General features: G+C 35.5%; 1 protein-coding gene across 5 annotated transcripts in view; it reads left to right on the forward strand.

Moving 5' to 3' along the window:
* NOX4 (NADPH oxidase 4) overlaps nt 1-25,440 on the forward strand; it is a 160,784-nt gene that overhangs the window by 93,372 nt on the left and 41,972 nt on the right. For all 5 annotated transcript variants that reach the window (XM_088791524.1, XM_088791522.1, XM_088791525.1 and 2 more), the window contains exon 13: nt 11,781-11,862. In XM_088791524.1, coding sequence (XP_088647650.1) covers nt 11,781-11,862 — 82 coding nt within the window. The remainder of the gene's footprint in view (nt 1-11,780; nt 11,863-25,440) is intronic.

A 25,440-nucleotide genomic window follows, 5' to 3' on the forward strand; every position in this document is an offset into this window, starting at 1 on the left:
ACGTGAGGAAGAACTTAAAAATAGAAGGTGATCTTATTTTTGTCGGTGTTATATTGAGAAACTAGTAAAATGTCTGGGTACAGCTATCCACATAGTTAAGGAGGGAAGGAAAAGGAGAGAAGACCCACAGAGAAAACTTTGCATATCTCAGTGTTTTCAGTGACAATACCTCATACAAAGCTATGCTCCAAAGGAAGCAAATAAGAAAATGTGGTTTAAATGTGGGACTGCCCTTCAGGAACAGTCAAATGATTTGTCATCTTTTCTTCCCCCAGTTTCTTCTCATTTGTGACGTAGTCCTCTGACTTTCCACTTTCACAGTAACAGTGAAAATCTTCTGTTGATGCTGGAAAGGTGGACTGTTCAGCGGTGGTTTGGAACATTGTGTCTTCCCTGGTTGAGATAGAGTACTCAACCATACAGACTTTCAAAGTTGGCAGTGAGCATAATGGAAAAGACAACAAGGGCCAAGATCCAAACCCAATGGAAATGGGAGTTTATTTTTATTTTGTTTCTTTTTTTGAGGTCTGGAAATGAATTTACATGAATCAGAAGGCAATATTTTCCAAATCATATTCTAAAAAAGAGGTTTTTAATTGTATTTATTACATATTATATTTGTTTGTTTATTTAGCGGGAGGAATTGGCCTTTACAATGTAAACCACTAACAAAGAATTTCCTGTACCTACCTATCAAAGACATTCATTTGGTATTTATTTTTCCATATTAGAAAGAAGTCACATAAAAATTGGTGTAACTTCAATGAGTATTGAATATCAAGTAATATGAAGAAAATGAAAGATATTTTTAAAGACTAGAATAGAGTGACATCCTATGTTTCTAGATATAAAGACTGAATATTATAAAACTGTTAATTCTTCCCAAAATAAGTGATAGACAATATAATTTCAATCAAAATTCAAAATCAAAAATAATATTAATGCTTATTTGAAAAAAAACAGAAGAAAATAATAAAACAATGAATAATAAGAAAATGTAGAAAATCTTGAGTAATAAGATAAGGCTGGCCATATTAAAACATGTTATAAAGTTAAATAGACTTTACAAATAAGCTAAGAATTTACAAGTCTAAATAATGTGCCTAGGAACATGAAGCTATTAAGTAGATGAGTTGAGACTGAATTCGTGCTCATCTTGTGCTAAAGCATGTGCTAATTTACTACGCTGCCTCCTATAAAGTTTAAATAGTTTAAATACTGCGGTACTGCGGTACTAGAGCAAAAATAACAAGAATATGTTAACAAAGGAAAATAGATGGCCTATAAACAGACTCCTTAATATATGAAAATAGTATCATATGCTAAAGGAAGCTCCATAAATCAATATGAAATATTAGTTTGTTGCAACAAAGTTCATGAACTTAATTGTCAGACCTCGTATATTGCATGCTGTTAATTTTGTTTGCTCAAGGTTTTAGTTTAGAGCTTCATAAAATCAGAGAGGAAAACTCCCAGTTTCTTTGGATTTTTAATAAAATTACCTGTTCCTTCTTAAATCTATTCACCCAGTGGGTATTTCGAATTTATGTAGAAAGGAGTAACTACATTAGTATCAAGCTGAGCCTTGATCACTTCTAGGTGTTTCTTCTGTTGAATGCCTACATTGTTAAAAAAGTGCATTTGCTGTGACGGATGAAAATATATTTTCCTTAAAAGGTGGATTGTGGAAAGCTTAGTAGCCAGAATGTGTCTATCCCAAAATGCCTCTGTTATTTGCTTTCACTTTCCTTGAACCTCTGTTCTTTTGTTTTTCTCCTGTCAATTTTTGTTGTAGTTTAGCCTCAGTGGCAATAGAAGATAATTTATATTTTTATAAGAAAGCCAGTTATAGACATTGCTTCACTGGTGTGTTTAGAGGCAAGAAGTCTGTTTGCAATTCTTTCAAAAGCTGCTTTTGAGTGTTTTTTTTTTTTTTTTTTTTTTTAATAGTATGTTTAACAAGTAGGAACCCGAATAAAAGTATTAAAGGAATGGACTTCCATCACTGTGCTTCCTCGGAAAATAAAAAGATCCATTAAATAATTTTCCTTTGTGTAATGCTACATTGCCTGCCTTTAAACCTTGCAGTGTTAAAAGTACCATATCGAGGCATACAGATTGTATATGACCCTGCTGTGCTTTTCTCTTATTATGTAATCCTTAGGCAAGAAGAGAATAAGGGAAGGAGGAGGTGAGAAAAGGGAGAACAGTATTTTCTCTCCCAGGAATGAGGCAGTCTGATGCAGTGGAAAGAACACTGGATTATGAGGGGTTTTTTTTTGCCTCTTGCTTGCCTTGTGAGCTTTGGCCCATCAGCCAGTTTCCTTACCTACAACATTTTGCACTGAGAGTTGTTTTCTCCTTTCTCAGCTTATTGCTGATATAAAACTATATAATTCTTTGCAGAGAAGTAACTTCTAGAATATGGATAATTTAAACCCATATAAAGCAGGAATGATAATAGATTAATTTTTCTATAGTTGAGAGAATCCTACAGGGAATATTTTGGAAGATATAAGCCAAGTATAGGATTTTTATATTTCATTGTGTTTCCATCTCCTATGAAGTTTTATTCGTTTATTATAATAGCTCTGGTAATATATACATTGTACTCATGTTGTCATCTTCTGAGTTGCAAGTGTGAGCTTGTTTTATTTTGTTTTTTGTATAAGACAAGTATGAGATTCTGTTTTATATTATATATTCCCTTAATATTGACCTCGATATTTGTGGAGAAGGTAATTTTATATAACCAAGGCATGCCACTGATTGTTTTTTCCTCTAGAATTTCAGTCCAGTACCATTTGAATTCTATCAACAGAAGATTTATCTATATACCTTTAGTAGGAAAATGTTCTTGCTCTGCAACTAGATTTCCTGATTTATCTAAAATAGTGTTAATTTGAGTACCTTTGATGTTGCTTTGAAAGCAATATTTTAAATAGCAACTATTGTTAGTCATTACTGTTACCATGGTAATAAAGAACATTCACTTGATTTAAAATTTTCAGAACAGGAAAATTTATACTTTATATCATTCCAGTTGGTTTAAATGTACTACTCCAAGTATGCCCTTTAATTCTTGTTTTTTGAAGTAATTTGTTTTTCTAAGATTAGTCTATGTATTTCTTTTCTTAAGGAAAATAAAACAAATTTTTGACAAGCCATTAATTTCTTTGAATCCCTAGAACAGCTCTTCTTTCCCTTTTAAAGTAATTTTGTAATTACATTCTAAATTATTTTTCAAGTATCTGTAATAGCATTGTTATTCTTTTGTTGTCCTGACATTTCCTTGGGATAAACAAGGCTGTCCTTGAGAACAAAAATTTGTTTTATTCATAGTGTGTTGCATATAATAGGTATTTAATAAAAATTTGTTACGAGAGTGAATAAATGAAGTATAAGTATGATTTAATCAATAAAAGTTCCTACTGCTCAAAATGTTAAAGTCTCTGCCATTGGATATCGATATATAGAAAATAGCAAAAATATTAGCCATTCACTTCATCAAGCACCATGGATCAGAAGGACTTCTATTTTGGTTTCTTTGTTTCACTTTTTTTTATAAAACTTTCCTGATTCTTTTGCTTTTTATTACCAATGTATCAAGACAAACTTGGTTGTTCAACATGTTCTAATGAACTCTTGGAGTATGTTTAGCACTTATTTATTTTTAGTGTACATATCTTTTGATAACACACATCTGTTCTTTACTAGACCTTTAAGCATATTGAGGACCTAACTCGATGCTTGATATTTAGTACATGATCAATAAACGTTTGCTAGAAAAACAAATTTTAGATGAAAATTTAAATTTTAGGTGCATATTTTGTTTATATTTTTAAATAGTATTTCCTAAATGTTATGGTCAAAATTAATTTGTACCTTCTCTTTTAAGTGTGTTGTGTGTGTGTGTGTGTGTGTGTGTGTGTGTGTGCAGCTGCGTTTCTGCAAGTGTTGTGTCTTCCTCAACAGGTGGAGGAATGGACAGTGTTACAAAAGCTCTATTGTACAAAGTATGAATGACAAATAACCTTGAAGACATTTTTATGTGCGTGTGTGTGTGATAATACTTGTATACGTATATCTTTTTAAAAATTATTGCTTTTAGGTAAGTACTATTAAAAAACAAATAAGATATTGATAACAATAGTTAATGCCTTTTTCTTTTCATCTCAAATCCCTAAGACATTCATTCTTGACTCTTTGATCTATATACTTACAGACTTCTTAGACAAAGTCAACATTTTGGAGAAATTGGCATGCTGGGGAGAATTTATTATGTGTGACAGCTTGTCAATCCTTTAGCTAAATACCTGTGAAGGATTCTTGCACTACAGCTTTGAGAAATACATTAATGATAGACATTCTAGAACCCTTGAAAGGTTATGTAGGGCTGTTTGCAGGCTGAAAATGACAAGTGAGAGAGGACATCATTGATGTGGGCTCCTTGAACTCAGTGGGGATGATGAGGTCCCTGATAGGCAGGGTCTAAGAGGCAGCACTTAATTGATACAGTCTAGATGGGTGTGGCTACCATTATGGGTAGCAGGGCTGGAACAGTGATTAGAATGGATTGTCCTGTGGAGATCTTCAGTGTTGACTAGTTGACCATGGTGTCCTTAGGACTCAATTAGATGGATGACCTAATAAAGTCTTACTTTAGTATACAAATGAAAAGAAAACTCTAGGATTGACAAAGAGAGGCATGACCTGAATCATGTCCATAAAGTCGCCACCCTTCATCTATTTCCCCTCAGAACTTGAGTCAGTTCAGAGATTCTGATCTCCTTTAATAAAAAGATAGTCAGATCCCTTTGAGAAAGGACCCTTGTACGTGTCAAAAATAAAAATGTAAAAGAATCCTGTTATCCTGCATCCATTGGCAGAGTGACTCTGCATTGGTGAACGGGAAACATTCAACTTTTGGGGAACTAAACACTGACTCTAAAGTAACACTATTTCCTGAGGAACTGAAACATTACTATAGGAGACCAGCAACAGTAAGAGTCTATGGGAAATTCATGGAGTTTTGTCTTTAGTCTGTGTCACCACAAGCCCATCGGGTCCCTGAATCCACCCCAATTCCAGAACACACAATTGAAATAAACATACTTAGTAGCCACTGTCAGAATCCCTTTATGCATGTAATCTCCTTTTCCCTTCCTCTTTTATATTAACTTTTTTTCTGAATTTACTTTTGATATTTTGTACTTTTAGGTAGCTAGGAATGTTTTGTTGTTAGTCTTTAATTTACCTCTTTAGGTTGCTGTTTCTTTTTTAACTTCAATAATTGTGCCACATTTTTTTCTATTTGTATAAAAATTGTTAAAGGGTATGTGTTCAAAGACCTCACCCCCACCCCTACACTAATCAGAACATGGTCTTTACCAGCTCACTTTCTTCCTTGCATTCACTTTCTAAAGAAAAGGATGTCTTTTGGAACTATTGTTGGGTTGTTGTGATATACTCAGGGGATGGGCAGAAAATGACTATATAGAGAAGTGAGAAAGAGGAATTTTCAATGGAAGGGACTGAGTTTCATTTAAGAAAACAAGAAAGAGCGAACAGGGAATTGAGTGTAGAGAGGAAAGATAGGAGAGAAAAAGATGAATGAAATAAGTACCTATCCCTCATTTGAGAATACAAACTAGAGATCCTTAGAAGGGTAAAAGCTGCCTTGCAGTAGAGAATGCTGAGATACACAATCAGTAGAAGTGTAAGAGAGTTTAAGATGTTTGTGAGCTCTTAGAATGTACTGTCTCCTTACTTCTACCCACCTTCCATGTACTAATGATTTGTTTTTCAGCAATATTATGAAATTAGAATTGCTTTATCTTTTGACGAATAGCCAATCTTCAACTTGACACTGTGCACAGAGACCAGGCCATCTGGATCCCAGTTATTGCCAAGTTACTTCTTTTTTTCATGACATTGATCATCTATGGCACCTTCTACACATTTTTGTCTTAAATTGTTATCGTTGGACATAGTTTTCATAAAACAATGAGTAACCTTTGAAGTGCATGCTGATTTGTCATCAACAGATTTGAGTGTTTTCGTGTGGTCAGTGAAATCATCATGGCCTCCAGAATGGATGGCAAATATTGACATACATTTTTACAAGCTGTATGTTTATCACCAATTTTCTTGAAAAAAAATACGTTTAACATTTACTTTTTTTTTATAAATTATTATCTATTTTTGCTTATTGCTGTTGAAATGATTAATTGCACCTCATAATAAAGGACAATACCACTATAATTAGAGTGTTTAAGCTACTCTATATTTGTAAGAGTAGATAGAGTGTGTAACCTCTATTTCCTATTTATTCCCCATATCCATCTAGATTATAGTCTTTACATGTCCCGCTGACACTATCACTGAAGGCCTGATGGCTTTGTGCATCCCCTGGACTGCATCTAGGGTTGTGACACAGCTGGCTAGTAAGCCACGTAACCTTCAGGGGCACTTGTTTATTTCTCCTGCTGTCAGCTCACTCTAGTGGCACTACTTGTCCCAAGATATATGTCTGAGAGCATTTCATTTTAACAGTGAACACCTGTACTTGCAACAAAGGTGTTAGTTACATTATCTCTGGGAAGAGGTGGAAAAGAAATGATTAATTCTGATTTAACTACATATATGAGGTCTGACAATTAAGTTTGCAAACTTGTTGCAATGATGTTGCTAACCGTTTTTGATATCAGAGGGATTATTCATTATGAATTTGTACTGGACAAACAGCGAACCAAGTTTACTATTTGAAAGTGCTGCAAAGGCTGCGTGGAAAAAGTTAGACGACCTGAACTTTTTGCCAACAATTTATGGCTCTTGTATCAGGACAATGCACTAGCTCAGCCAGCCCTGTCTGTGAGGGAGTCTTTAGCCAATAAACAAATAACTATATTGGAGCACACTCCCTACTCGCCTGATCTGGCCCCCAATGACTTCTTTCTTTACCAGAAGATAAAGGAAATATTGAAAGGAAGGCATTTTGATGACATTCTGGTCATCAAGGTTAATACGATGACAGCTCTGATGGCCATGCCAGAAAAAGAGTTCCAAAATTGCTTCGAAGGGTGGACTAGGTGCTTGCATCAGTGCATAGCTTCCCAAGCGGAGTACTTCGAAGGTGACGGTAGTGATATTCAGCAGTGAGGTATGTAGCACTTTTTCTAGGATGAGTTTGCGAATGTAATTTTCAGACCTTGTACATGCTTCTCACTCAACAGTAGCCGAGAACGTGGCATAAATTTTGCATACAAAGTGGAGGTCTGTCAAGCCCATCCCTGGCAGATTGGGATCAACACCTATGAAGGGAAGAGAAGGAAGTGGGATTGGGTGGAGGAAGAAGTTGAACAGTCATGAAGGCTCTACTAAGCATCCACCAAACTGGTGGGAAACTCTGGAGCATATATTGCCCATCAGAGTTACCTGTGTAGAACTGAAATATCCCTGCCTTATTCGGTCACTGGATCTGAGCTGTTCTGGGAAAGGCATTTCTCTTGCACCTTAGGCCAACTCTGATGTAACTGGCAGCTAGTGGCTACCTGTTGACTGCATTCTCCACAGCTGGACAAGTATTTCATTGAAGTGGAATTTGGGGGAGAGGTGAGGTGCTCCCTCTGTCAACTTCAGGACCCCCAGCACATTTTATTCATAATATTTAATTAAAAAATAAAATTCTGAGATGAATACTAAATTAAGCAGGGTGCTAACAAGCATAAACCAGAGCTGTCCCAGGCAAACCAAGACATACACCCACCCTCCCTATCAGTGATTTTGGCAAGATCCCCTTCCTGTCCTTAAGTGTTATGTTCTTTAAGGGATTCAAAGTTGAAAGGTGGCTTAAAGATCACTGAACTCATCTGACTCATTTGTCAATTGAAAAAGATGAATTAGGAACAGAGACAGAAGTTGGTAGAGGACTCACTTTCTGACAGCCAATTGAGTATCTTCTGGTATAACCTGCTGCTTATAAGTATTGCAAATTGTATGAGTAAAGAAAGATTTGCTCTTGGTATACTGTTTCTCATGTGTACTCACTTATAGCACGGCCTGCATTATGAGGTAATCCTCAGTGTTTCTTGTAAAATAATATAAATATTATGGTGTAATCATTTCCTTATTTTGTTTTAGTTTTGAGTATGGGAATAGTGTCTATTCCTTACAACATTTATTTTGTAGCGCCCTATACTATGTTCCATTATGCTAACTGTTGTAAAAACTAAGATTAAGTCTTTAATAAGTCTGCTTCATGTCCCTTAAGGATTTTGTTTCAGTGCTTTTTGAAAACAACAAAAAAATAAAACTTGCAAATTCAGTAAAATGAGCATCAAGAGAAAAAGAAGACAGCTTGTATCTATTAATAGAATTACCAAAAACTTCTTCTTAGGGTTTTTAGAGAAACATTGTCACCTTTAGAGACGCTTTATCTGATGTTTTTTCCTTGCCCATTATAATCTAGTACTCAAGTAGTTAAAACAGTCATTCCCATATTGGAGACTATGGAGAGGCAAAGGTAAGGATTTTTCTGGAAGGAAACAATGATTTGGAGTTGGGAAAACTTTGACATTGTCCCTCCAGCAAACAATGTCTTAGTTTCTTGTGAAAGTGCTAACTTGGTGGCTGTGATCACCTCTAGATGCAAAGGACTTTTAGATATAAAAGCATAGCATAATCAGCATCACCTTTATATTTCTATTGTGTCTTTAATATTTTTTTCTTTCCTTCTTCCCTTTTTTGCAGTGATATAGAGAAGATTTTATTTTGTTCTCATCCTAGGAATGTATTTGCATACTGTTTTTTTCTTATGCAAATCCTTATCACATTTGTTACATTCTGCATATTGGGGAGGATTCTAGATTGGCCATCTTCCACAAAGGGGAAAATAAAAAAACTTGTCACAGTAAATGTACAAAAAGAGTTTGAATTGCAATTGGAAAGAGTAGTATATTTTTCTCACCTTTGTTTGTAAATAATTAAGTATGTTGTCTCACAATTGATTGAAGAATGAACCCATATCAATGTAATTGTGTGCATATGTCATCAGGGTCTGGTAGTCTCAGAATCTTTTTGATTGAATAGGAGAAAGGAAGAGTGGGTGAAAGTCTACAAAAGCTTGTGTTAATTAAGATATATCCCCTACTGGTAGAAAATCATGTTCGGACATTATTAGGTCATTAGTCAGCTCATCAGAATATCACTTGGCAGAAAATCTTCTGGTTCTTTTCAGTGGCTTTAGTAAAATTGAACTTTATTGTCAAGACTTTTTTCAAGGAAGGGATAAATGCGAGTGCAAAAGGAAAGAAGAAACACTACAAATGTTTGTATTAAACACGTGTTTAACGGGATGCTACATAAATTGGAAAGTAGACTGAAAAGCAAGGGTCATATCATCAGAAAAATTTACTAGACATTTCACTGACATGAACATTCTGTTGATTGAAAATTGCAGTATATCAGTCAATGATATAATAATTAAATTTAGAAAATATGAACTCTAATTAAAGAGTAAGTGAACTCAAAGGAGAAAAATAAATTGTGTTTTCTTGGATCTGTGGACTCCAGAGTACAACCACCTCTTTGGGTCTTCTTACCCCCCCCCCCCCCAAGTGTATTATAAGAACGATTAGAGTAGTGAAAACAAAAAAGCAGAGAAGTCAGTTCAATTACTCTGATTCAATATGTTTTAATCAATCTGAACATAAAAAATCCGCATCCTGCTTCTCAGCCATAATTTGTACATTATGCTCACAAATGCTTGACATCTAGCTATTCAGTAGCTGGGAAATGGTGAGTGTCCTCAAGTGTTTTCAGTATATTGTGGAAATTGCTCACCTTCAGTTAGTGATGAATTTACTGAAGGCTGAAGTTTCAGCTTTTTGCTCTGTCTCAGTCTGATGGTGGGACTCTGTCAAGGCTGGAGAACAGGATCCTTTGCTTTTCATGGTTGATGGATTGCCAACCAGGCGCTTCAGAAGGCATTAAGATTAACCTTGGCAAACAGTTTTCTGTATTCAGCAAAAATAGATATTGGAAATATTCTTTCAGCTAATATTTATCTATCACCTTAATATGTATCAGATAATGTTCTATATCTTGGTGACACTATGCCCATCTACTAGTCTACTAGAATATATATCTACCATATAACAATAAAAATGTAGTGTGATAAATTCTATGAAATGTAAGCACAAAGTGTACTAGGAGTACACTGTAGGGCCATCTATTCCAAATTTGGTAGGAGGAGAGAAAGAAAGAGCAAGGATCAAGGAAGCCTTCCCTTAGGAATCACTTCAGAGATAATGAATATCTAGTCCTGGAAATGTGGGGTTTGTATTAGAGTAATAGATTATGCAATGCAGATAGCTGTACTATTTCTAAGGCTGAACTGAGGCTTTTTCATTCCTCTGCACTCTTTTCCCTTCTCTTTTTTCCCATTACGTGTTTCTTCCTTCCTTCCCTCCCTCCCTCCCTCCCTCCCTCCCTCCCTCCCTCCCTCCCTCCCTCCTCCCTCTCTCCCTCCCTCCCTCCCTTCTTCCTTTATCATGAACTTCATGAGCGCAGGATTTTATTAATCAAATTCTTGGTTCATGGGCTAGTATCATCATTGGACAGTTCCTATTCCTCATTCACTCATTTGCTTATAATAACAATTACTGGCTCTGGGTGGTGAACACACAGTGTGATATATAGATGATGTATTACATCTGAAACCTATGTAACTTTAGTAACCATTGTCACCCCAATAAACTTTAATTAAAAATTTAAAAAAATCACGTTTACTTACTACTACCTTTTTGCTTTTCTCCTATTTCATACCTTTACCCCTTCTAAAAGGTAGCTGTTATCCTTAGTTATGCATATCATTCCTTTTTTTATTGGTTTGCTTTGTGTGTATCTAAACAATAAATTGCTTAATGCATTTGTTTTTTTAACTCAACAAAAAACGATGTTTTTCTATGTGTAATCTTCTGGTGTTTTCTCCATGAAACATCATACTAATATGATTGGCTATGTTTTTATTTATAACTGAACTCATTCAGTTTCATTTCAATTAATATTCCATTGTATGAATATACCCCAAGTTGTTCATTCTCCTGTTGGTGGGCAATTAAGTTGTTTACATTTTTGTTGTTATGAATATGGTGCTAGGAACATTGATTTGCTTTCTGCCTGAGGCATTTGTGACAGTTTCTGCAGAATATAAGTTTAGGAATGGAAATATTGACACACAAGATATGCGAAGGTTAAACTTAAAAGATAATGCTAAATTGTTTTCCAAAGCTGTTGTACCAACTTGCATTCCCACAAGAAATATGAGCTTATATTGATCCACATTCTCTCTAATACTTGGTCTTGTGAGATTAATTTCTGTCAACTACATGCTGTGTAATTTGAATACTATCTAACGGTGTGTGATTTTGATTTGCATTTCCTAGGTTACTAATGAGATTATGCATCACTTGGTATATTTATTGGTCATATGTGTTTCTTCTAATCTTTCAATTATAAGATTGTATTAGTCTATATTAATGAATACTTGCCATTTTTGTATTTGCAGTTGTTGTGATATCTTACTCATAGAATTATACATAGTCATTCAAATGAAATAGACATATTTTAGTAGTATAGAAAATGGTGGGTAGATTTCTAATACAGAATGTGCAGTCAAAATAGTGAACCAATTAAAAAATAGGAAATAATTCTATTTTGTAATTATTTTCATGACTTTTTTTACAGCTTGTTGTTTATTTATTTATTTTTTTTGACAGAACGATTTCGAGATTTACTACTTCCTCCTTCTAGTCAAGACTCCGAGATTCTGCCCTTCATTCAATCTAGAAATTATCCCAAGTAAGCAATAGAAGTTCACTGGGTATTGAAAATGAAATGGACAAGTAATGGGAGAGATTTGGGAGGGCAAAACAAAATATTCTTCCTTAGGATTTTCGAAAAAGTCAGAATAACCTCATCTAATTAACAAAGGTGTCTCCTGCAATATAATTTCTCAGGTTCTTCACAGCTGGATCAGAGGAAAAAGACTTGTTTCCAAGTACAACCAGCTGTGGCTGGGAGCTATTGCAGAGCGCAAACCATAAGCTGTTGGCATCAATGTCTGGTCATGTTTCTTTTTGTTTGATGCTATATCAATAGGGACAGATATTTTTTGGTAGATCCCTTATCAGGTTTCTGGTTTCTATCCTTTAAATACAGGGATTCATTTGTATTGTAATAGTGGTTTTCAAATAACCACGTGTTAGATATGATTTTAGCAATTTCTATATATTCCTCTTTGCTATCTTGATAATTATGAGAAGTGAAACTTCTTGACCCTTTCTAAATGAGGCTGACCTTTCCTTCTCTTAGATGCCACAAGTGTACTTATACATTGAAGGAGTATGCTTTCATTTTCCCAGAGCGTAAAGAAGTACCATGTTTTAAAATTATTTTTTATTAGGCATCCTCTTCCTAAAGTCTGATGGATGCTGCTATCTTGATCCTTCCTGTGGGAGCTTGGAGTGCACTCCACTCTCTAAATGTCTGCCTCTCTTTACCAGCTAGTATGCAGCAGGCTAAAGAAGAAATAAACTAATATCTGAAAGAGAAAAGGAAGGTCACCACATTAAAGAATTGAAGCTTGGTTTTGCACATATTTCATCAAAACTAATCACTATGCTAAGTGACTCATTCTTCGATTGGTTTGGCAGTTTATTCACAGAAATTCTTCTTCTAGGATAATCCTCCCCCCCACCCCCACCCCCGGCTAATCCTTAGCTTTCACAATATTTACCTAGCTCTGAAAACAAAAATAAATATGGAATCCAAATTATCTGTTCATTGTTTGAGATGCTAATCCAGATGTAATCCCCTTACACCTTACACTACACAGGGACATACCTGTGCCTAGACAGCCTCCTGTGGATACCTTACTCTTCATGTGATTATTGCCAGGGAGATGGAGGGGCCTAAAGCGATTGGTGCACATCTATCTTTTTTTGTTTGTTTGTTTTGTTTTGTTTTGTTTTGTTTTGTTTTTTGCTCACAGCTGCTATTTGCAAAGGCCAATGATGTCTGCTTTTCTGTTTCTTAGGTTTACTGTCCGCCTAATACTTTTGCTTAGAGGGGAACCACAATAATTTTTCAACTGGTAATCTGTTTGCGGCTATTTCCCTGGGTTTCCTTAGCTACGTGGTCTTATACACATTCTTCTTGTTCTTAGATTACTTTTCTGATAGTGATGTGATCCATTCTAATATTTAACATAGACATCATATGGCAATCCTTTGTCAGTACCTAATCCTTGGAGTAGTTATTCTTTTTGGTATCTGTGGATTAAAAGAATAAAAGTCATCCATTGATGCCACACGTATCATATCATGGCATTTAAGAGTATGGGCTGTGGAGCAGACTGCCTCACCAGCTGTCTGTGTGACCCGGGCAGCCTTACCATCTACGCCTCAGTTCCACCTGTGTGAAAAGGGGAGCTCATAATACTTAACCCCTACACGTTATAAAGATTAAATAAATTAAACAAAAATATTTAGAATCGAGACTAACAATAGTAATATTCCATTCTAGCTGCAAGTTTTATTTATTATTGTTCCTTTAAAATTGCATATGAAAGTAACTAGATTTGCATGTTTCCAAACAGCGTAGAGAAATAGATTATTGATTGATTTTGGAGGATAGTTCTTATATCAGGATACTTTTGTCAACCTGCCCTTATTAATACTTAGGGAAGTGCTAGTTATTCAATATTTCTAAATTATTGCCAGATGCTCTTGAAAGGCACAGTTTTGGTGATCACTTAATATCTTTATGAGCTTCAGTTTTCCTAACTGTCACATGAAAGAATGCTAAATAAAGCTCTGGGTCTGAATAATATTTATACAAAAACCCTGGATTAAATATAATTAGTTTATTTAAGTTCCAAAATATTAAGCATTTGCATCTTCCCAATGCCCATTTAATGTCGAGTTTGGCAGTAGAATTTTAGGAGGTGCTACTGGAACAGAGAAAGGATAGCAGAATTCTATTTGTGCTGTGCCTAGGGAATGTTGAGTTGGTCAAGGAAAAAAAAAAACTCTGGGCATGTAAACAATGCCCATGTGAAAATTGTTGGGGTAGGAGAAGAGAGAGTTGTTGTCAAGGCCAGTCAATAAATATGAGTGGGCAGAGATTTGTGTATGTCTAGACCTAATTGAAACAAAGTTTGGATTATTTGTGGTTTTAAATATTCTCATTTATATTCACTCTCAAATTTATTTATTAATTATTGAAGATAACTGAAAGTCAAGGAATTTTTAATTTTGTGACACACAACAATTTTGAAAGTTAAAAATTTAATGAAACCCTTAGAATTTGTTGCTTTTATTCAAAGAGTATACCTATTTACATTGAGATTTTTTTTCCCCTCACTTTTCTGGTTGTTTTAGTGACTCATTGAATATAGACTTTGTTAGTGAAAGATATGTTTTAAGAGCTAATACATGAGTTAAGAAGCAACTTATTTGTTTTATGTTATGTAGTACACAGAGTGAGATTTACAAAGCATAATGTAGCTGACCTTTAAGTGAAACTCACTCTATACTGGTTAATGTAGGCTGGTTAATGGACTGTGGTAGCTTGGGTTGGGGGTGGTTTCTCTAGTCAGCATAGTGTTTCTATAATCTTCAGTATCTTGTTATCAAGAAATACCAAATAGATAATGAAAAATGGAAGAGAGTATTTAAAAAGGGAAGAATACTCATGAAGAACTGATTGGTTCTTGAAATGTGTGTGTGTATGTGTATACATGTGTGTTTTAAGGGAAAGCCATTTAAGAAAAACATGGTACTTGCATTGATGCTGGGAAACATTGTTCTAAAGCATAGTAATGTTCTTTACTCACATTCTTACATTAATGAACTCACACTTGACCCATTGCCAAATCCAGGCACATCCCATTTTCATAAGGATATAATTTAGGATATTGTGTCATGAAAAGTCTCAAAAGCACGAATAGGTGTGACTATTATTAGAAAGAGACAGATGAGTGAAAAGAAGAAAATGAATGTATACTTAATATAAAATGAATATTGATTCATACAGATAGATTAGAGGAAGGTAATAGAGATAATGAAACCTAAGCTTTGTTGCTCATTTCTTAGCTGCTGTCATTGTTATTAACTTGGAAGGATTTAGGGGTAAAATGAATTTATACTAGAGGGTAGCTATAACCCTATCATAAATGCACCTTGGAGACATAAAATGGTTGAGAAGATTTGGTGTAATTTTCCTTACAGATGACTTGCAATCATTTTGGCAATCAGGCCATCAAAACATGATGCAGTGGCTGTGGGAAGTTTAACCATGATATGTACAAAAATATTGAGAAACAGGAATAAAATGTTGCCTATCTCTATTTGGTTCTCAGAAAGATCAAGTTCTCTGGAACGCTTAATGTCAGAACAGTTTAGAGAGAGAAATATTAAGATAAATTCAGAGCTGTTCCTGTTTGACTTGGTTTGACACCAAGCAACAACCTTGGTTGTTTGGGCCAAAAAAGCAATATCTCGCTGCTTAAAATTGGCTTTGAATGGTGATGATGTTGAGTGACATATTTAAAGTGCAAAGCCTCAGATGATCTTCCCAGATTTCATCCATTCTCTAGCCTATCTTCCGTTTTCATTCCCAAGGAAAGCTTTGAATTCCTCTTCTAAAGAACCCTCCTCTTCAGTAATTTTTGTTCAGTCTGCATATTGGAAATATATTTGTCACCTGAGCTAAATTATTCTCATTCCTAATGATAATAATAAAACAACATCACTTAATGAACCCTTTCTACATGCCAGGAATTGTGTTATGTGCTTTATACTCGTATGCATAATGTCCTTTAATCCTTATCATTCCCCTATGAGTTAGGTAATACTATTTCTCTAATTTTACACATTATACAACTGGGGTTTAGAAGAGTTAAAGGCCTTATCCATAGTCACATTACACAGCTGGCTCCTGTTTGGCCCCCAAATTATGCTTAATTGTTCTATACTGCCTCTCATTCATCTATCTGTCCATTTTTTTCATTCATCCATTCTTCAAATATTTATTGAACAAGCCCTGAGCACCTGAAGCAGTCACAGTTACTGAGAAAACAAAAATGATAAGGGCATAGATAATGGCTTTAGGGAACCTGAGGTCCAGTGGGGGAATCAGAGCTTAATGGAGAAATTAATTATAGCAATGTTATAAGAACTACACAATTATGGAGAAATGCAGTAAATTCCATGGGAGAAGAGTAAAGAAAGTTTCCTGTCGAGGCAATTCATGTAAAGTTGAATTTTCCCCTCGAATAAAATCTTGACAAGTGCTATGTATGAAGCCAGATAAAGAAGGTTTTTAGATGGAGTTAACGAGCGTAACAGCATGTGGAGCCATGGGAGTCGTGGTTCATTGTGAGGTCACCTCCATATAATCTGGCTAAAAAGCTGTGTGTGTGTGTGTGTGTGTGTGTGTGTGTGTGTGTGTGTGTGTGTGTGCGTGTGTGCACAAGGGGTAGGGGACAATGAGAAATGAGTGCAGAGACCACTCCATGAAGAACCTGGATTGCCATTAAAGGAGCTTGAACTTTGTTTTGGAGATAATGGAGGACCATGAAGAATTTTAGGCAAAGAAGCAAAATAATTAGATTTGCATTTTCATAGGCTAGTCATGGAGCCAGAGAGAGTCATGGCCAGCACACTAGTTGGTGATTTCATATTCAGGAGAGAAGAAATAAAGGTCCAATACTGTGGTAACAGTAATAGGAAAAGCAGATGGATGTCTGAGGATATTAGGTAACATAATCAACAAGGTGATGACTATTAGACAAGAGTAAGAGGAAGGGGGGATGGGATGAAAACGTGGAGGGGGGAGATAGAGTTCAAGAAAAGCGTTCAAGGAAGGAGTTCAGGCTTTTCCACTTGATTTATATCCTAGTTTACTGGCCCCAAGACTGATGACAAGTGTCACATCTCTCTGAGCATCTCTTTCTCTCTCTCTATTTCAAATGGAGGTAATAATAATACTATGGGAAAAGCTCCGTGTTTCTCATTTACTCTCACACACAATACTTCTGACACCAGCTATGTGTGGGTTTTCCCCGACACCAACCAATTCTTCGATACCAGCTGAATGTCCTGCAATTCAATTCAATTCTGACACTAACCAGAGTTAATGCAGACCCACAGGCTAAGGGCTCAGTCCCACAAGCCTGTCCCTCACTTCAATCCAATCACAAGTAGTAGGTCCCCAGGTTATCCACAATTTCTGTCTGACTTGGCTGTAAATCAGAGTTTCCTACAACCACTTCTTTGACTTCTCTCATCTGCTAGAACAGCTCACAGAACTCAGGGAAACACAAATTTTTACCAATTTGCTATATAATAAAGGATATGATAAAGGATACAGATAAAAAGCCAGAAAATATACATAGGATAAGATGTAGAAGGGCCTTGAGTGCAGGAGTTTCTGTCCCCATTGAGTTGGGTGTAACACCACCTGGTATGTAGGTATGTTCACCAATCTGGAAACTCTCTGAAGCCCATACTATCGGAGCTTCAGCATATAGGTATGATTGATTATTAACTTCATTTCCAGTCCCTCCCCTCTCCAGAAAATAGGGGGTAGAGTTAAAAGTTCCAAGGTTCTAAGCCTGGCTTGCTCTTTCTGGTGACCAGACCCATCCAGGACCCCACTATGAGTCACCTTATTAGAACCAAAGACATTCCCTTCATTTAGGAAATTTCAAGAGATTTAGAAACTGTATGTCAGATGCTTCTATCACTCAGGGAGTTACAAAGGTCTTGAGAGCTCTGTGTCAGAAACCGGGTCAAAAACTGAATACCGGAACAAAAGATTCTCCTAGCACCCCTATGTATAAGAGTTTTAGGAGCTCTGTGTTAGGAACCAGAGGCAGAGACCAATACATATATTTCTTATTATTTCACAAGTACCTTTGCTCTAATGTTTTGAAGAATGCACAGTGCCTGACATATGTAATTCTACCTCATAAGGCTTTGTGGTTACTAAATAAAATGATGTAAAGTACCTGACCTTTGCAAATGTGAATTCTCATCACCATCCTCATTCTCAGCTCTGTTATAGCTTTTCTCAAAGTGATGGCTTATGTCAGGGCCAGGGCAAAGGTTCTACCACGTGGTCTGCTTCAATGTCTTACTCCAGCCTAGATCCTGTCAGAGGGATCTTGCTGTTCTGCTTGACAGAGACGGCTGTGGGCGATGGGATCTGTTTAGAAAGTGATTAATCAGGAAGGAGCTCTTTTTATTGTGCGTCTGCTTGTGAGGGGGGCACGGCTGTTCTAGTGCAGTTTCCACAATCACAGCTATACATAACCTTTCTTACAATATATGTGATATTTTAGGATTGCCCTTCATTAAAGTATTACTGTCTCTCATCTTCTCATTCCTAAGCTTAGGTTTTCTTTTGTATAGTAGGTGATATTCCAATACCTGGCTGGCAAGAGATCCACAAGAGTTGGATTCTGGATTCTGGCTAAAGTGTGGAACGTAGTAATGAGGATTCCCAATTCTTTCGATATTTGTAAATCTAGGCAAGCAAAATGTCTGAATGAAGCTGGTCTCAGTAGGAAGTAGGTGCCAGCCCCTGGGCTGAGATTCACCATTAAAAACCCTGCCATCAGGGCTGTAAAAGCAAGGTGAAACACACACACACACACACACACACACACACACACACACACTCCTACAAAAACGGAGGCACTGCTGAAATTGTGAAGACTGGCTCAGACACGTGATAAGTCAAGAAACTATTAGTACAAAGCTAATGGGCAAGCAATAAAGATGCCTTAGTGTTGAGAGAATAACTCATTCTGAACACAAATGAGAACTGGTTCAAGGATAGGGCCGAGATAAGCCTATCGCTACAAGGTCAGGCAGCTAAAATCTCAAAACAAGCTGAGGAAGTAAACACTTTATAGGGGACAAGTTCAACACGTGTGATGCTCCATCTAGTGCTGTGAGAGCTATTTACTTTCCTTGTTCTGCCTGTCCTACATTCTCTGCTGTTATATCTTCTCAAACATCAGTTGTTTCTAGTTTTTTGGTATTTTTGTTCGCCTGTTTGTTTTGACTCAGAGATCGTCTATCAGTTGAGAGAGCAAGTGGCCTGACGTTCTTCCTTTGTTAAAAATCTTAAAATCCCATTTCAGTATCCTTGGATAGAAACTACCTCCTTTTTGCATAAGGTGGTTTATAGCTCCTCCACAATATTCGTAGCTCTAGAAGAGTGAGATGTTATTAAAGTTAAACAGTGATTTCAGAAACAATTTATGAACTTGATAGCTTTAACGAATATTAAAACAGCAGTTAAAAGCCAGTCTTGTAATAAATTTTTCAATTCATAATGGTTATGGTAGTATAATTTTTATAACATACCTGTTGTAATGGGAATTCCTCAGCAAAGACTTTTTCTTCCTAAGTTAATTAATGGCTTCTTTCTGTAAGAAACAAACAATCAAAGGGGCTTTTCAAACAATGTTGCTTTTATTTATGCATGAGATTGCTTTAGGTAATAATCACACATTAATTACAGAGACTTCTTAGCTCTCTACTGGTGAAGTTCTTTCCTTAAATTGTTTCTAAAATCCAAACAATATGCACTACCTCCCACCTCCCACCACATCTTAACTCAAGTGATACGGGCCTATCCTGACCATCATATTGAAAATCACCGTGTGCATCAGTTCAGTCCTTACCCTCCTTGCCCACTCTACCCAAAACTGCAGGGTCACGTGGGATAGTGTTAGAGACACAGATTCTCAGACTGTACCCCAGACGTACTGACTCAGAAAATCTGGGGGTGGGGCCCAGCACTCTGTGCTTTAACGAGCCCTCCAGGAAATTCTGATGGACACTACCCTTTGAGGACCATTTGAGAAGGATAGAAAAATGTTAAAGACTGTTTCAGGCTTTTGACTCCCTCTCCCTTCTTGTTTTTATTGATGTGCTTGTCTTCTTGGAATGGAATGGTTTAAAACTGCAATGCCATCCTCTCCATGAGAACAGTTAATCATGTTCATCTTCTCCCCAAGGAGAAGGAAGAATCATTGTGAAGAATGGCCCCAAACCCTTCCAGTCTGCAAAGCAGGATTTTCCAGGAGTTCCCTGGCACAATGTGTCCTTTACAGTTTTTGTTTGTTTGTTTGTTTGTTTTGTTTTTCCTCGTGTATTATCCCTAACCAAAATAATGTATAATTGACTGTAATGATTAATATGTGAGCATTAAGGAAATGAACTTTGGAGTCAGACTCACAAGGGCTTTAGTAATAGTCTTTTCCCTTAATAGATGGGTGGCCTTGAGAAGATTACTTACCATATTTTAGTGTTAGTTTTCACTTCAGTCAAAGGAAGATTGTATCTTCCTGTGAACGTTGGTGTGTGGATTAGGAGTGAAGGTGTATATAGAACATGTAGTATAGACCCTGGATTAAATTAAATGTTCGGTAAAGAGTTTTTATTGTTATTGTACCTCATTTTAAGTTTTGGAGGTAAGAGTCTCACATGGTTTTTGATTTGTTTTAATTAGATTTTTTTAAGTCATAGCTAATCAGATAAAGATAAGAGAGGCAAATAATTTTTTCAAAAAATGTACATTTGCATCAGCATTAGATGTATATATTGCAACACTTTATTATTAATAATATCTAAAATTTATCAAATGTTTACTATGTCCAGGTACTGTGTTGAAATCTTATCAGGTGTTTTAGCATTTAGCTACATAAAACAGAAATGAAGCTAAAAATGATGGGCCTTATTCTTCTTGTAGAACAAAAATGCCAAGATAAGTGGCGCTGGTATTGGTTCCGTGTCAGCATATTATATCTGAGGTGTCTGCAGCTCCCTTCCCCTTTCCCTCTCATTAAAAGTCATTGCAAGATGACTCCTTTAGCTTTGCCATCGTATCCTTATTCTAGAAGAAGGAAGAAGAGCAAAGGGCATAAAAGGTACACAGACTCCATTTGAAGAAACTTCTCAGAATCCCAACCCAAAACTTATACTTACATCTAATTAGCCTAAACTGTGTCTTATGGGCGCCACCATTTGTAAGACACGGAGGGAAATGCAGTTTTTTTTTTTTTTTCCCTTTCTTTTTTTCTTTTTTCTTAAGCAGATACATTAACACCATCCCCAAACTGGGAATGAAAAGGGGAAAATAGGTACAGGGTAGACAACCAGTCGTTCTTGCCTTGTCTGAATTATTTTATTTAATCCTTTCAATAACCGGTGAGATATATATTGCTTATTTCACCTTTTACTTATAAAGGATGTAATTAAGGTATAAAGTGACATATAACTTTCTTGGAGTCATACAGCTACTAGCTGGTGAAGCCATGATTTAAACTGGTTTTGAGAAGCTACATGCTAATTTACTGTAGGTTGGTGCAAAAGTAATTGCAATTTTTGCAATTATTTTTAACCTTTTAAACCGCAATTACTTTTGCACCAACCTAATATATTATTATGTATTAAAAACCATGTTTTATTCATCTTTCTTAAATTGCCCTTAATAACTCTTTTAAGTTATTCTTTTCTCCTACTTGGGTTTTAAAAGGCTTATCTTTACTGTTCAAATTTCTGTACTGAGAGTAATTGCTGTGAAAGTTTTGAGAAAGTTTTACCCTGCTGTGGGCATCTCCCCATAGTGAATGAGGTCTCAACTATATTGTCTCTGAATTAAACTGAAAGGCCAATGAAAGTCTTGAGCATATTTCATTCTTTCAACAAATATTTATTTAGTGCCTATTGTAGGCCAGCAATGTAGATGACAACTGGGTTATACTATTTTAGCATAACGTTCTAGTTTTCTTGGATTTTGAGTTTCCAAGGAGGAAATCTGGTGATTCCTAGATAGTAGGGGTAGCTGTACTTATAAAAATGTGTTGTTTTCTTATAGTATTTTATTATTTGCAAAGCACTTAGTATTTTGTCTGTTACATTCTTTTATTCCAGGAGTTTTACTTATTAATTATACAATTTTCCTCTCGTTTATTAACAATTACTAATCAATTGATTAGTAAGCATAGAAGTTAGAATGACAGAAACTTATAGAACTAGAGTGATTAGTTCATTCTGTTGGAAAAATATTGCAGTTGGTAAATTTTGTCACAACTGAAACTCAACATTTTGGGGTTTTATTATTCCAGAATCATCTAGGGAAGATAAAAATAATGTCAGGGCAACAAGAGGCAGAACATTAAAATCCATATACTCATAGAATATAGTAATAGTATGTTTACTTCCCAAATGCTGTATAACTTTATAGGTTGAGATTTTGTTGATGGTATCCTGAATACTTCCTTCTTGGATTATATTTTTAAATATAGTTCTGTGTCATTGTCTTGATCTTGTTTTATTTTCAGAGTCTATCTATCTATTTGTATAGATAGATAGATATAGATAGATAGATAGATAGATAGATAGATAGATAGATAGATAGAAAGATAGATAGATATGACATTCCTTGCCTATCTTCCATTTGAATCACTTTTTGTTTTCTGTTGGTATTTAATGATTATTTTTTGTGCAATAGTTTTTCTTTGTCTCCTAGTAATGTTGAAGGCATGGATTATTTGTGATGTTATTTGCATTCTTTATTGATTATACAATTTTGAGAAAGATTCTTATTCAGGTAGCAGACATTGCTCTTGAAATCACAAAATCATCACTTTTTATAAAGCCTTAAAAAGGATAATATTCACAGAATAAAAGATAAAAGCAGAAGGAAAATCCAACTTTAGTACTGACATCAGCAGAGTTCTCTGGAAAAGTGCACTAGAGCAGTGCTTCTCAGACTTTAATATGTGTACGGATCACTGGAGATCTTAGTAAAACACAGAGTTCGATTCAGTCAGTTAGAGGTTGGGCCTACGATTCTGTCTTTCTAACAAGTTCTCAGGTAAAATTGATGCTGTTGGTCCAAGAATGACATTTTGAATAGGAACATACCACATCATATTGGTCAAAACCTAATGAAGGGCATTTTATTCCTTTCAAGGTCAAGTTTTACTACAGCTGTCACCAGGGAAGAGAAGTGCTCAGCATGCTAAGCACTTAACAGGAGAGTAAAATAAAGAATCCTCTCTCCTCAGTCACCTATCTTTGATTACAAAGGAAAATCTGAAAGCACACCAGCAGACTTATCAATAATTAGTAACAGTATATCTACAGCAGTGTTTTCTTCCTTAGTCAGTTTTATCAGAAATCAATGTAACTACAATTATTATGTGTCAGTTGGAACTTCCCTCCTTTGTCTTTAACTTTTAATTCTTTTTCATCCTTGTGTTTTAGGTGAATCTCTTGAAAAGATTATTGCTTTATTTTATTTTTCATATTCTAGTCTGACAGTCTTTACATTTGAACTGAAGATTTTAGCTCATTTACATTGAATTACATTCTACAACATTATTTTACACTGTTCATTTGTCCTACTGTTTCTGTTTCTTCCTTTATCCCCCCCCTTTTTTTTCTGTGAAGATAAGATGCATAAGAATGATAGAAGCCATGGTCTATTTCTTAGTTAAGCTGAGCTCTCTAAACTAATGGAAAAGACATGGCAAAACAAAATATATTGCAAAGAAATTAGAGCTTTGAAAGTTTGTGCAAGCTAAGATTAGCCAGCAATTAAGATAAAAACCTGCTATTACCTTGCTTTCAGCAGGAGAAAAAGTGGCTATGTAGAAAAAGGACTAGAGCTAGGAAAAGGATGGAATGACTTGTTTGAAAAAAAAAAAAAAAAAAAGTAAAATAACTGAGCCTAAAGACATATAATAAGCCACAGAAAATAAAAGGATTTATTGCCATCTAAATAAACAACAGTTTAAGTTAAATACAATTTATAAAATAGCACTTTTTGTTGGAAAGGCTGATGGAAGTGCAGAAGTCTATAGATCTAAACTTAATCTTAAAGAGTGTTTATTTTAGCTGGATATATTCCCAATAAAAGCTTCCACAGATAATTTTATTTTAGTAAGGATTGCAGCTGTGCTTAAATATATGTTGGAGCAGGGTGTGAAATTTGGCTAGATGTTACACTTGAAAATTCACTAGGGGGTGGTTAGTTTATAATTTATAGTTAACTACTTAGTGTTTGAACAGTTTGAAGAGGTTGGTAACTTTTCTTTTATATTAGTTGAAGTATTGCATATTAGCAGAAGTTTTACATTGCATGTTAGCAGATCAAACCTGCATTAGCCAGCCTACATTAGCCAGCATAAAAAACAAAGTCAAAAGAAAAAAAAATTTTCTCCTTAATTTTAATTTTCTATAGGAACTAAGTCCAGTAGTGGGGATCAATCTAGAACATGTGTGTGTGTATTTAAGAGTGAAAAATAAACATAATATCACATACTAGATGCTCAGTAATAATCTTACCAGTATAGAAAAATAAAAATATCTCCTAACACACACACACACACACACACACAAATAATTTTTAATGTTTGTTTGAGATGGTAGGACATGAGGAAAATTGCTTAGATTCATAAACTATAAGAAATTTCCTATCTAGGTGAGTAAGTGGAGTGTTTGAGCTCATATTTGCTTTTAACAATGTATCTATTTATTTCCCAAAATATTAGAGCTGTTTTATTTTATTTTATTTTATTTTTTTAATTGAGAAATATTGGGGAACAGTGTGTTTTTCCAGAACCCATCAGCTCCAAGTCAAGCTGTTGTTTTCAATCTAGTTGTGGAGGGTGCAGCTCACTGGCCCATGTGGGAGTTTAACCAGCGACCTTGGTGTTATGATCACTGTGCTTCAACCACTGAGCCAAAGGGCCACCCTCCTAGAGCTGGTTTTAATAGGCCATATTTGTGGTGGACAGAGATAAGGCCTGGATTGGGGGGAGAGTTGGAGAGCAGATCAAAGACCCCTGCAAATGGCCTAAACCCCTTAAGTAAAACATCATCACTGGATAAAGCAGAGATTAAACAGTCTGCTCTGCAGAGGGAGATAGTAGGGATAATTGACATATTTTGTCCTTGGCTCTGAGAAAAATTAAAAAAATGAAAATCTCCTCTGATATTTAGTATCCACAAGCTCCATCTCACTTGGGTTTGAACAGTTAATTCATGATGTGTATGTAGCCCAATAAACCCAGAGACAAAATGTAGTTTCAAGTGATTTTAGATTTATGGCATTCTCCTGTTGCCTGGAAGGAAAAAAATGAAAATCCTCTTTTGGGGGATAACATTTTAATCCACAAAGGATTCCTATACATAAGGCACCAACAAATATGAGCTCATATTTTTTAAAATGAGGAAAAAAGCACCACAAGCACATGTTAGTAGAAATCATATATTCAAAAAGTATAAAATGAATGTTTAATATCTCCAAAGAAACAAAACAGAACATTACAATAATAATTGAGACACA

The sequence above is a fragment of the Rhinolophus sinicus genome, chromosome 14, assembly GCF_057876585.1.
Source record: "Rhinolophus sinicus isolate RSI-liver-muscle chromosome 14, RSI-T2T, whole genome shotgun sequence".
In the NCBI taxonomy this organism is placed as follows: domain Eukaryota; kingdom Metazoa; phylum Chordata; class Mammalia; order Chiroptera; family Rhinolophidae; genus Rhinolophus; species Rhinolophus sinicus.